This window comes from Colletotrichum fructicola (genome assembly GCF_000319635.2).
Source record: "Colletotrichum fructicola Nara gc5 chromosome Unknown KSG_Nara_v1_contig01, whole genome shotgun sequence".
NCBI lineage: Eukaryota > Fungi > Ascomycota > Sordariomycetes > Glomerellales > Glomerellaceae > Colletotrichum > Colletotrichum fructicola.
The window spans coordinates 120484-134213 of record NW_027094051.1 but is presented as its reverse complement, the minus strand read 5'-3'; the positions used below and the strand labels follow the sequence as shown (position 1 = coordinate 134213).

Here is a 13730-nt window from a genome sequence, read left to right as displayed (position 1 = left end):
GTCCCTTGGCGTTTCTGGCCTATCTCTGCCAAACTTGCTCTTCCCACAGAGGCCACCCCTCACGAGCCGACTTATCTCATTCCGTCAAACACCACTTACGGCAACGGCGCCATCATCTCAGTGCCAACGGGCTAACCATTGTGCTGTTCGATAGCATCGATCGATTCGCAGTGGCTGGCTTGGCCCGTCTTGTCGTGCCGCAGGTGGCGCTCAATGGAAGTCTGATCGAAATGGAAGGTATTCTGGAATAAACCCAGAAAAGGGGACGTCCAGTTGATGGCCACAGTCGAATGCGATTCGTCAACCAACCCTGGGCTTATCGCCATATCTCGCCAAGCAGCCAAGCCTTTTGGTCCAGCAGGCCTCCATCGTCAACTCTTTCAGTTTCAACGCTGCTGGCAACAAGTCGGCAGATGCCGCTTGATATTCGGCTATCCGCGCAAAGGTGCTTGTAAGAGCTGCCGTCTGGAGATTGGGCATGCAGCCACGCCTGCCACAAAGAAGTGCTGTTGCACAGTTCCACGAAACTACACCCACAATCCCGGCTGCAATTATTCGGTCGCGGAGGCCGCTCGAGTCTGGATGAGAGACCCTTAGCATGCAAGCGCATCCAACCTGCACATGTGTGGTGGGTTCAGAGGACGCCACGCGCATTGCAACACTGGGCCCAGTCTTCTCCCACGAACTTCGTTAGTACCGGGTGATCACCTGCTTTCCAACGTTCTGGATGAAATGAATCTGGTGTTTCGCCACTGAAGAAGTGTTTCGTCATTTACACCTGCAGGCCGTGTGGGGCTGCGCGCATTATCAGTGGCATCGCCACAGGATCGACGACTACCTGCAACATCGCGAACGGTAGATGGAACTCCTCAGTACTGGCTATTCATCGCGGGGTTGAGCAACAGAGACCAGACATCTCAAGCGGGATGATTGCCACCCATCTACGGTCGCCGTATTCTTCTCATCCTCTGTCACGGGCTGGTGATACGACGTCTCTGAAGGAGCGGAGGAAGTCCTCGTTTGGGTAGCCAAGACCTCGCATTCCGATACCTGCAGCAGCAGACAGGGCTCAGGTGCAGGTGTTCCCTTTGTCCCATGCGTAAACGATGCTCCTATCACTATTGGCGCAACCGCCGGCATCGATGCAGCTTTGGGAACACCAGCACCATCACGACATCCCGAGAAAGCTTTCGCGAGCATCGAGGCTTCGCTTTTACACCGAGCCCTTCTTGATCATCTGCTATTCCCGTTTGTTAGGCAACCGTACGATTCACGCGTTTACATGCGCAACGCCTTTGCTTCTGATGATTCGCGAGGAACTTTTTGGTGCTCCTTGCTAGGGAAGTGATGGCATGCTTTTGGATATCTCCGTTGGCTCACGCGCCGCCGCAACTGGTTTGCGGGCTACGAGAGCCTTTGGTCGGATGATCTGAATCGGGAAGAGATTGGCGACATATCTAGCTTGCGCAATCATGTCAGCCTGCTGTGCCGAGCTCCTTCTCCTTTGGTGCAGCCATCGTACGTCAGAGCAAGATCTTCTCAGTACCAACGAGTCGGTACTGGAGTGACATTGTCTGGGTAAGTGTGTACATAAACCATGTCATCTCAACCAGCTGGATGCCGGCTCGGGCTCACCACGATAAGGGCTACGAAGTTCCAACCTGAACTGAACGGATGATAGCAGTCTAGATTGACCAACACCTTTACTGACCCATATCAGCGATCCTAGCCGGTGCATGAGTCTCGTGCGGCCGCAATTCGGTTCCTTCCAGGAAGAGTGTGGCGACATCACATTGTTCTGCGTTGCCTTCTCAGCAGATATGCTATGCAATGTACCATGCTGCCAGCCGGTCGATTGTCACTTCATGTCAGAGGATTGACGTCCGGGCACATGTCAGCATGGCTGCACGTATATCCTCCTGTATCATTACCGTCTACGTTCGGGACCGAGCCGAGCAGCATGTACGCAGCTGAGGGTTTAGGCTTCATCATGGAATAGACGAACAGTAGAAGACCGAAGTTTGCTTTGGTTCTGAAATATCAATCTCGAAAGTGGATACAACCGACGATGAATAACAATGGACACGGCTCGGATCCCATTCCGAGCCCCTCCGGTTCTGAAAGATTTTTTTTTTCTCGATGCCTTTCATACTGTTATTCTGACATGAGGCCGATGATATGCCTTGCTAAGGCCGAGCGTGACTCTGGCTTCCTCAAATTTTCGACGGGATGATGTCTAACCACCATCCTTATTAATCCTCTTGACGAACCTATCAACTTCAATTTAACCAAAAGCAGTGAAAGACTAGGTATGATAATTACACTATATGCTTGATAACTAAGCTCCCGCTTACTCACTCCGCACGCTTCGGATAGGCTGAGCAGCTGCAGCTCCTCTATCAAGCTTCCAACAAACGTGAGCATGTGGTTCAACTGCTCACAATTCAACCTCGCATCACGATCAACAGCCGCGGTACTTTGAATATCCCACGCCGAGGTTCTGGCTCAGAAGAAGCTCCTCTTAGATAAGCGAGCTCTTGCTTCTCCCCTATCAGCATTCGGGTTTCAATTCAGGGTTCTCGGCACCCGCGGCGCCACCGGAAAGGTTCGAGCATCTAGACGAACACAGTGTACGCTGTTGGAAATCGGGCACCCCGCCTTGGAGATCGTGTGTTCTATGGTTTCCAAGACTATAGTGTCTCGAAGTAAGCCTCGTGGACGCAGGTGACGTCTTCCCTGGGCAGAATAGCCTCTAATCCTCTGTCTCATCAGGAGTCTGTTCTCCAAGGAGTTCGTAGACGGCCGTGCGTTGGTTTATTGTCTTCTTTTAGAAGTCGGCTACGAGTAGATTAGTCAGTGATGTCATGGCAAACGTGCATCTTATCTATACATGTATCGTCCGATCTTAAACGTGGTTTGAGAGGTGTCAAACGATTACCGAAATAGTACAACATATGTTTCCGGTCCGGGAAATCCGACTGATCTAAGCGTCCCTTCTCCGGCTTCTTTTCCACAATGCCGGGGGCAAACAATTGTGTTGATGTCAAGGTTTTTCTAATCGCTGTACGTGCCTTGTAAAACTCATCGCAACCCAAGCTTTAGGATCCGACATGCGGAACTCTTTTACTTGAGGAGGTTTATGAAACAACCTTCTGCAGAGGTATATTGACGTTACATCAGACGGAATTTCGATCCCACCCACGACTCGATTCGCAGGCTCGTCCCTTCTCAACCCCTTTCGGAAACGACACCATACCTTCCCAACCCCATCGCCGCGCCAAGCAGGATCGCAAAAGGCGCGGCTACACCATAGTACCTCCCCCCAACATACGCCGTGGCCGCGACCACGATCCACCACGGGTCGTCCCCCAGACTCCTCCCCGCCTGGAACCCCTCGTCCAGAAACCCAACTTGCCAGATCCTGTACACTGCCGTGTAAATCAGCCCAACAGCCGCGGCATTCACGCCCCTGACGGCCGCTTTGACCCACGGTCTGCTCCGCAACACGCCCCAGACGCCCATCGTGCCGTGAACCAGCACAATGCCCGGGGTGAAGATGCCGACGAACGCAACCACCGCGCCGGCCAGGGGCGAGCACCCCGCGTTAGCCGCGGTGAGCCCGCCCAGGAACACGGCGAAGTTGAAGTTGGGCCCCGGAAAGGACTGGGCGATGGCGAGGCCGATGAGGAAGTCCCGCGGGGAGACCCAGGTTTCGGCGACGACGTACTCGCGCAGCAGGGGGATGACGACGGGCCCGCCGCCGAAGATGATTGTGCCGGCGAGGTAGAGGTTGGAGAAGAGCCTGTAGAGGATGGGCAGGTCGGCGACCACGCCGCGGACGGTTATCGTTGTGAGGAAGGTGGCGAAGAAGGTGAGGATGAGGGTGGTGCCGGATTTCCAGGAGAAATCGAGGCGGAACTCCTTCGGGATGACGCGGGGCTCTGGGGCCGTATTTGCGCCGGACAAGACGGGCTCGTCGCGGGTCGGTGCCGATATGCGGGTTGCGGGAGACGGGCCGGCCAAGTCGTGCCCGTGAGCACCGTCGTCCCGTGACCTTTCTCTCCTCCTCCCGCCCAGAGCCCTCAACACCCCGATAATTCTCCTCGCTGGGCGGTGAACCCAGCGGTAATCATACACAACGGCCGCAACACCCGCCGTGGCCATCAACACGGGAAAGTACCAGAGCGCATTGTACATCATACCTGCCGCCGCGGCCAGGAACACGAGCGTGCGGGTGAGTCTATCAGTCACGGCTTTGTGCGAGAGCTCGACGGCGGCGAGGGCAATTATGCCCACCGTCGCGGCGTTGAGGCCGGAGAGAAGGGCATAGACTGCACAGGGGAGCGAGGAGCCGATGCTGGAGACACCGATGGAGAGGGCATACATGCCCACTGATCCCGGAAGGCTTTTTATGGGAAAAGAGGGTTAGACAGAGGCTGCGAATAGGGGTTGGTCTTTCTACCACTCGTGGACGTTTCATCCTTACCTCCAGATGAAGAAAGCCAAGATGGCACCCGGGGCTCCATGTCGGATCAGGTTGATGCAGTATACCATCTTCGTGCTCGCCGGGCCGGAGAGAGCCTGGGAGATGCTGAAGAGTTCTTGGTACTATTCTTCGAATCAGAGGGGGCTTGAAGTCATCATCGGGATCGCGAGGGTTGTAACCATTTGCTCGTCGATCCATTGCAGGCGTTTCACGAATCGGTCATGCAGCTGCGGTTGTTAGTCAACGTGTACGACTGTGCAACTTCTCGACGAGGATCGTTGAACAGACAATTTTGAAGTGCACTGGTGGTCCCCCGAACGCCGTGAGGCCGAGGTGCCAATTATGCTTCAAGATGTTGGCTGCATATTCTGCCGTTTTTCGCAAACGGGTTTCCATGGATGGGGAAAGCATGCTGCAAGGGCGCTCTAGATTCAAGGCTACATCAACGACATTCGATGTTCCCATTTGCAACCTCTACCGGTCGCCTGTGCGAGACTTCCATTTCCAAATGAACCTTGGATGCGTTGTTATCGGTCAATTAGGTTACCGCGCACGCCATTTCCCGTGACTGCCAAGACCGAACCATCCCTCTTCGGCAGGTAAAGCAGAAAATAGCCAGCATGTGCCCAAGTTTTCCGGCAGCATGGACTCGGATTGAGATGTGAAACTTTCTTTTGAAAAGAAAGGCCTTTGACACGTTCGACAGAGCTTGAATCTGTTTATTTGTCTCGCTCGGCTCAGTTGCCGTGCAGATCGTCATCAATGATAGGGGACCGAGGACAGGGCGGACATGTGAGACCAGACAGAATTCTTCAGGGCCAGATCTTGATCCGAAATTCCAAAGCGCCGTGAGCTATTTTGGGGATTCTAAGACGGATCGGCAGGGTGTAATTCCTTTTGCAAGAATCGGGAATGGGCTATTGGGCATTAGACATTATGATGTACGATTAAAGACAGCAAGCGGGGGGCTGTTGCTGAAGAAACGCAACTGTATCAGACATCATCTGCTTTCATCCGAGACTCTCATGGAATGCTTCTTTTCATGATCTCGGACCTGCGCCTGCGTTTGACGGCCCAGAGCCGCAACAAAAAGACGCGTGCGATGCTGAGCGCCAAGGCCAACAGTTCGGCAATGACGCCAGACCACGCAACGACCAAGAAGCGCAGCCCAATCGCGGCGTCTGCGGGGACGTCCGGGAATCGATTGAGGTAGCGCACGAGGAAGCTGGCGTTGGACGTCAAAATTGAGGCCGAGATGACGTGGAAAGCCACGGGCAGCGCCAGCACACCAGTCCTGAGCCACGGATAACGCTGCTCGACGCCACCGTCGGAGAAGAAGGCGAGACAGCTGAACAGAGCAGGAGACACGACGTCGGCCACGACTGCGAGCACGTATAGAACGAATGCCGGGGCATTATCCAGGCGCAGCGGCTCCGCGGCATCGAAGGCTGCGAAGAAGGGCTGGCTCGCGCGAATGCAGGATTCGGTGGCCGATGCATTTAAGTGTGTAGATTGGCAGGTGTCCATCATGTGGCCGGCGCGGTACAGCGAATCAGCGACGTCATGCAGCACAGCTGGCATCTGCAGCGGGCGGAGGGGCTGGATGAAGACGTAATTGGCGGCGTCCCGGTGCGCGGTGTTGTTCGCAAGCCATTCCCATGCGAAGGAGTCGAGGAACCAATGCATTCTGGCTAGGTAAGGAGGCGCATCGCCGGCGGCTGCGGCGGCGACGCCTCGGAACTTTGATGGCGGTTAATGGTGTGCTGGTTCTCCAACGGTCTGCCCCCTTTTGGGGAACCTTTTGAAGGGTCCGGGCGGCTAGTGGCAGCGCTTACCGAGACCATTGAGAAGGGCTTCCCGCGCAGGTCGGTGGTTTCTAGGTGGCTGCCTCTGAGGAGGCTGGTGCCGGATATCATGAGCATCAAGACGCAGGCGATGGCGGCGAGCTTGGCCGTGATGAAGGCGCATTTGGCGGCGGAGAGTGGGGCCGTGCTTGGGGACTTGTACGGGGCCATCGCGGACGGGATGACGGCCGGTGTTGCGCTTGACGCGATAGAAGATGAAGCTTGGCCGGAGCCATGATGGTGTTTCCTCGAACGCCCTTTATAGGAGGGTACTTGCAACAACGACGATTTGTCAATCGTACTGGCGGTGACTGTTGTATGCGGGTGCAAGACAAGATGCAAGAATTGTCGTGATGTGATTCCTCACCGTGAGGTCTCTAAGGTAGGTTAGTGGGTGATAGCGATAGGGCTTACTGAGGGGCATGTGAATACGGCTTCGTATCGCACAGCGACCTCACCAACTGGGCGTAGACTGCATCGTGTTGGTGCTGATAAGCTTCATAGCGGCTCCACGTCCCCTCCCCAAACACTTGCTTGAGGCACCCGAAGAGGCGGTGTCAGCCAAAACGAGGGAGCAGAGATAAGCATCTTCGCGGGACAGGCTCAGATGCGGATGGCAGGTCCTCGTGGATGATTGGAAACGGCGGGCTCGTTTCAACAGAGAGGCTGAGAGTGCTTGACCATTGTCTAAGGATGTCTTAGGTAAGCATGAAGCATCTGAGACAGCGCTGAACTGGACGGGAGGCAGGAGCAAAAGCCGGAGTATGGTTAGTCCGGATCTGGTTCGCACCTGATGTGTAGGTCATCACGTGGCCCCGACCGGACTTCCCTGAGTGCAGTGGAGTGATGTGGAGGGAAGGCAGTGCCCGGTTCAGTGGGGTGACCATCGTTGCTTCCCTGGGTGAGCAGTGGAGTGCGCGGGCAGTGAGTACGTACCTCCCCTAGCCAAAGGTACGGATAAGCGAAAATGAAGCCTGCGGGCAAGTGGGCGGTTTCCAGAGTTTCGACGCGTCTGGCCGCTCTCTCCTTTTTTCTCTTGATTTTTCTTTTTCCTTCGCTGATTTCCGCAATGTCCGAGTGGATCCCTCAGTTGTCATCACCAACCGGCAACAATAAGAGACAGAGTCAAGTGAATCAATCCTGTTTGTGACAGTTGTGTGCCTGTTGGCTGTGCATGTTTCGCTCAGGTTTCTGCAGCCAGCGCCTGTTTATTCCGCGGACCAACACCTGGGCTGCATGCCCTTGCCTTGCCCTGCCCTTCCAGGCTCTCCTGAGTCCTGAGAGGAGTCCAGCGGCAGGCCTTCACACCCTCAGCGAAAGGGAGGGTGCCATTTCCAGCATCGCCTGCATTTCGTCCAATCTACCGCTCGACATGAACAGCATTGATCCCAGTGATCCCCCGACATTCGACAATCGTCATCTTTTTGCAAACTCTGGTTCAGTGGTTCTCGGTGTCGCTCCTCATGAGCATGTGCACAGTGCACACACACGCAGTACTATTTCTACGAATACCTTATTCAGTTACCTGCTTTATTAGTGTACCTACTATGTAAAGTGTAAGGTGTAAGGTATTGATTGCACCATCAATCAGCGGAACAGGCCACCACCACCAAGTCATCGCTGCTCGTCGCTCATCGATCGTCGCCCGTCGCCCATCACCGCATCGGAGTCGTCGTCGCTAGTCGGCGAGCTAACGCAGGCACAAATTGTAATTTTACAACTCATCACTGATAGCCTCACCACCTGAGCTGACTGCGGAACAGAGTACGTACCCAGATGACAGTACCGCCGTCCCGCCCCCAATGATGGTCCAGACCTGCAAACCCAGGAAATTGAGGGCAGCAAAGACGCAGCGAATCTTGCAGTGCTGATGAGTGGATGAGTCCACGACTCCAGAGTAAGAAAAAATTAGCATCTGCGCAGCATCCGTCGCTGCCCGTCTCCACGTCAGGTCCGGCCGCCCGCTTGAACCGCTGTCCGCACCGTCTCTCATCTTCCTCTCTGGGCCTTAGCAGCGCCTCTCTCCCGTGTCTATCAGCACTCTCATCGCTGATGATGGTCTTTCCGTCCAGGAGGATCACCCTGACTTTGACTGCCCTGACCTGACTGCGTCTCCAATTTTTGCATGTCCAGCATCCCAACCCAACCCAACCTATCCATCACCCATCCATCCATCCATCCATCCATCTCATCACGTCCGCATCGGATCCTGTTTTCCCCTCCTTCCCTTCCCCCCCTCCACCCCTTTCTGCATTCTGCCCCGTTTCTTGGTTTCTTCCCTGGTTTTCCTTGACGACACCGCCGGCACGTTGTTCGTCCTGTCTCGTCCCTGCTTTCCTGGTCCTTGTTGGTGCACTTGCTGTCGTTGATTGTCCCTCATTTGCTGCTGCTTGCTTAGCATCCATCAATCTGCCGTCATTTCGCCTCTGCCCAATTGCCGTCAACCTCTGGACCCTCTCATCTCCCAGAGTCTCCAGTCACCCAGACTTCCGGCTTCAGACTTCACATCCAACCTGTGCTTTGGTTTGGAGTCTGCAGATAGCCACCAGCTGGAATCCTACCTTGCCAATTGCCTATCAGCTCGTCAATCGACCATCGGCGACGGCATCCTCACACTTTGACACTCTTCGTCCGACCTCCGGCTCCTCCAATCCTCCTCTACCTCTACTGCGTACCTTACCTCATTCTTACGCTTATTCTTCCCTCTTCAACCACCCCTCTTACAGCCCTATCCTGTCCGTGCTAGAGGCCGCCTGTTTTGTTTGTAGCATTGGATTTCTTCTCCAACCAACTCCGGTCCTTCTTCACAGCCTACCTGCTACTCGGACCTGGGACAGACTTTTTCTGGTCTCACCTCTTCTCCGGACATTGACGGCACAGTCGCTCGCTACCTACGTTTCTCTTCCCTTTGCCGCTCACGGACGTCCCTCCTTTTTCGCTGTTTCTGTACATTCACCATCACCCAAAACAAAAGTCATCAACATTCTTCGCCAATCCCTCCTCCCCTACGGTCTTACCTGCTACCCCTAATCCGAATTGAACAACACTCTGAACCCGTCCACCGACCGCGGGATCGTCAGCAGGGCCCAGGCACACACGCACCGCGCTCCCTCAACTCACTTCAACTCAGACTCACCCCGCCGTTCGTTTCTATACTACCCTGAGCCCTCCAATCCTGAGACGAGGCGCTCTCGAACGACAGAAGGAAACCTCTCAAACATCTCTCCAAAAGCGCACGAAAGGCCAGCCAACCCGACCTATTTCCAGCAGTCTCCTGTTCGACACAGACAGCAACTCAAACCTTGTGACCTTTGACACCGGCCACCCCGCTACCCGCATCCCAGCCAATTCGAGACAGTTGACCTGGGCTTCGCGCACACTGAGCATCAAGGGGTTTGTACCCACAGACGCTGCCTTCGTCTCGTCTCATCATCCCTCGTCGAAAAGACAAGACGACCAAGCACCGGCCAAGCCTGCGCCAGGGATCTGCCCGCAATCCCCCCCGTCAGAAGCCAGGCTCTACCCTTTCGCATAATTGCCTTCTGCGAGTGAACTGAACCGGACCCCAGCACCCAGACCAGGCCAACACCCAGGATCCCAGGGAAACCATCAATCAACATTACCTACTCCATACTGTACGGCACACACAACGGGAGCACAATACACTTCGACAAGCATACAGCATTAGCATAGCCCGTCCCCCTGCTCCACGCCAGACTTCTACTCCAGTCCGCGCAATACCACCTGGTATCCATCACCCTGAATATCCACATCTTCTTCACGCCTGTCTGCTGGTGTTGCCCCGTCCTCCCCAAGGCCCAGGCGAGCGAGCGAAGCAACCAAGGAGGTCTCGGCATACCGTCCTGCCCAAACTATTGTTACCACCAAACAAGCTTTTTTTCTTTTCTTGTTCTTGTTTCCCTCTTCCCAACCTCTTAGCCCGACGATGCAATGATGATATACGGGCATCAAGACGTTGATCTTAGCGGTCCCAGTCCAGGTTCGCCGCCAGGCATGACGTCCTCCAAATCGTCAAAGTCCTCTTCCTTCAAGTCTTTCCATTCCGACGACAACAGCGTCCTGGATGACGTTAGCCATTTTGAAGATATCGGTCTCGACGACGATGCAAACAATTACGAAGCCGCCCGTGTCCGCGACCCTCACGCTGTCAAGAACCCCCATGGCCAGCCGTACGCGAGATCCTACTCGACGAGTTCCACCGAGTTCCGCCCGACATCATGGAAGCGACCTCCCTCTCGCTCTCCGCCCGTGACGAGAGACCTGGCCAAGCCGAGGAGTGCGACCAACGCCGCCGCTGACCTTGCCCCGAACTCCCGCTCTTCACGACCCCCTTTCCTTTCTCTCAAGACCGACGGCCACGCCCTCAGCAATGGCCGCAGCCCGAGCGCTGGTCGCCTTCCCGACCGTCACAGGAGTCCGGTGAACCCGAGCCAACGAGGCTTCGCGAGCCACTCGACGACCTCCCTCCCCTTCTCTCGCCGAAACCGCAGCCCGAGCCCCAACTTCTCATTACTTCCGAGAGACCCCAACATGCCCATGAAGCTTCGCCGCGGCAGCTGGCAGTCGAATCAGGACCGTAAGTCAATTTTTGAGCTGGAAAAGGAGTGCGACGAGGACGACACCGACGACATCCCCGATGGCCTCATCCTCGACAACGTGCCAATCTCCCCCCGCCCGCGATCAGAGCGCACACCGAGCAGGCCGACCTCGTCAGGAGCGTCAAAGTCGAGATCGCCAAACAGACCACACCAGAAAGAGCGCGTTCGCAGTGTCGGGAACGGAACACCCCCTGTCCCTGTTGACTCAGGATGTCTGCGATCCCCCTCCTGGAAGTCCGACACAGCCCTCTCCTCCATTGGGGAAAATGGCCACGCGCCGCCGCCGGAGCCGCTCAAAACCCGTGCAAAGAGCTGGAACCTCGCACTGGAGCACCTCAGCTCCGAGGCCAAGGCCCTCACCGAGAAGCTCGAGGAGCACTCCGACTACGTCCGCGAACGCGCCGCAGAGAACGCGAACCCCTCGGGGCGTCCCAACACGTGGAGCGGCAAGCAGCTCGAGCAGCAGCAGCATGTGCAGAAGCCCAGGGTCAAGTCTGCGCTGCCCGAGCTCCCGCCGATCCGGCACCAGACGAACATCATGATCGACCCACTTCCAATTTCCAAGGAGAAGGAGGCCGTCCTGAGTCGTACGCGCCCCTCCTGGCTCCCACCCAAGGACCCGGCCGAGGAGAGGCGCCACCTGCGCGAGTACAAGAAGATGATGGCGCGCAGCGCCGAGGCGGATCGTCGCCGCGAGGTTTCGCGGCAGGCGAAGACGGCGACACGCGACTCTACGGCGGACAACCTGCAGCGGATCTGGGAGGACGACATCATCCCCCGATGGAAGGACGCTGTCCGCGAGCGCCGCACGCGCGAGCTTTGGTGGAAGGGCATCGCCCCGCGCAGCAGAGGCACCGTCTGGGCGAGGGCCATCGGCAACGAACTCGGCCTCTCGGAAACGTCGTACAACGCCGCCCTGGGCCGGGCTCAGGAGCTCGAGGAGCGCGTCAACGGCGGCAGAGGCGACTCGGAGGACATCAGGAAATCAGCGTGGATCTCGAGCATCCGCAAAGACGTGGCCGAGCACACCTGGCAGGATCTGCGTATCTTCCAGGTCGGCGGACCGCTCCACCAGAGCCTTGTCGACGTGCTGTCTGCATATGCTCTGTACCGCAGCGACATCGGCTACGTCAAGGGGTGTAACGTAAGTGACCTATCTTCTTTTTGAAACACCCGCGTCACACCACATCGTCGGACTTTATACTAACGTCTTCCCAGACCGTCGCCGCACTCCTACTGCTGAACCTGCCCACGCCAGCATCGGCCTTCATCGCCCTCGCCAACGTCCTCAACCGCCCTCTCCCCCTCAGCTTCTACTCCGACGACCCGGGCGCCAAGGCGTCGGCCTACAACCTCGTCATGCAGACCCTCGGCGCAAAGTCGGCCCAGCTGCACGAGCACCTGACCAAGGACATCTCCCAGGGTGACGCCGACTTCTACCTCGGCAACTTCTTCATGGGCCTTGGCACCAGCCATCTGCCCATGGACGAGGCCGCGCGCCTGTGGGACGTGTACGTCTTCGAGGGCGACACCGTCCTCGTCCGCGCCGCCGTCGCCATGCTCATGCGCCACGAGATGGCGCTGCTCGGCATCAAGTCGCCCGGCGAGGCCAAGAAGTACATTGAAGGCGGTGCCAACAACAAGGACGCCCGCAAAGCCGTTGTCGGCGACGACGGAGCGGAGGACCGCTGGATGAAGCTGGTCCGGGAGGCGGGCAAGGCTTGAGAATCCCTCGCCTCCGCCTCTCATACCCGTTGCTTTTAACGCTTGAATGAATTACACTCGGACTTTTGGAACATACGACATGATCCTAACTGTTTATATCTAATCTCCTGGGCCGCGGGCGGGAAGCAGTCACCCCCCGGGCCCCCATCGGAGGCGAATCACATACACACAAACGACGAATATCAATACACACCGAGCCCCTGGAACAGCGAGAAAGGGGCTTGAATGTGGAGGAGGTCGTGTATAAAGAAACACCGGCGTCAGTGGCGCGATGGACAAGCATTTTGTGGGAGCTGGTTTTTGTGTGGCATTTTTTGTCTCTTCTATTCTTCTCTTCTGGATCTTGGGGGCGGGAGTTGTTCTTTTTATTCCAAAAATCATCACACGTCGTACCAGGGGATGTTTCGCAGCGCGCGAGCATCGCCCGTGTCTCGGTCGACGTAAAGACTTATACGGGCCAAATGGGGGAATTGTAGATATATATACAACACCGCCTTCACACGCGGGAATACCTTTGTGGATAAAACCAAATGTCTTTTTTTTCTTTTTGTGGTGTGTCCTCTTCTGGATACCTACGGGATTATTTACACATTACCTGTATAGAAAGAAGATTTCCCTGCATTTTCTTTGGCGTTTTCTTACCTTTTATAACCTACGTTCTTGGGCGTCGCTTGCGATCCACATCTTGTTGGTTCCTGGCCAATCCAGGTGGGAGTTCTGTGTTGAACTTTGGAGCAGGTGTTGATCACTTTTCTGTGCTGGGGGGTGTTTGGGGAATATCCTATTCGTCATCAAAGTCGTATTGTAGAAGAAATCCATGGAGAGTGTTGTGTATTTGTGCCTCCGGGGTGATTGCCCGCATGATGCGTGAATGTCTCCAGGATACCGAATGAGATGTAGAATGAAAGGGTATGACATTGGGAACGCATGCTTCGGCTTGGGCAGGCTGCTGCCGAAATGCATCTTGTGGGGGTCCCTGAGAGACGATGTTGAAGCCCCTACTCAACGCTAGGATAACGCACCGAATATGGCATCGCAAAATTTTTTTGGAGAACC

The 13730-nt window shown here is 55.9% G+C and overlaps 3 protein-coding genes across 3 annotated transcripts; 1 reads left to right on the top strand and 2 right to left on the bottom strand.

The window, feature by feature from the left end:
* Window positions 1-3228: 3228 nt before the first annotated feature.
* On the bottom strand, window positions 3229-4897 carry chrA1 (Chromate transport protein; the record flags this gene model as incomplete). Its single annotated transcript, XM_032023213.1, has 4 exons — window positions 3229-4405; window positions 4487-4608; window positions 4666-4713; window positions 4775-4897. The coding sequence occupies 4 exons, from the start codon at window positions 4895-4897 to the stop codon at window positions 3229-3231; spliced, it is 1470 nt and encodes a 489-aa protein (XP_031879992.1).
* A 612-nt stretch (window positions 4898-5509) lies between these two features.
* CGGC5_v000033 (uncharacterized protein) lies at window positions 5510-6501 on the bottom strand (the record flags this gene model as incomplete). Its single annotated transcript, XM_032023212.1, has 2 exons — window positions 5510-6226; window positions 6322-6501. The coding sequence occupies 2 exons, from the start codon at window positions 6499-6501 to the stop codon at window positions 5510-5512; spliced, it is 897 nt and encodes a 298-aa protein (XP_031879991.1).
* A 3843-nt stretch (window positions 6502-10344) lies between these two features.
* Tbc1d14 (TBC1 domain family member 14) lies at window positions 10345-12674 on the top strand (the record flags this gene model as incomplete). The annotated part of the gene is made up of 2 exons (XM_032023210.1): window positions 10345-12093; window positions 12168-12674. The coding sequence occupies 2 exons, from the start codon at window positions 10345-10347 to the stop codon at window positions 12672-12674; spliced, it is 2256 nt and encodes a 751-aa protein (XP_031879902.1).
* Between the last annotated feature and the right edge of the window lie 1056 nt (window positions 12675-13730).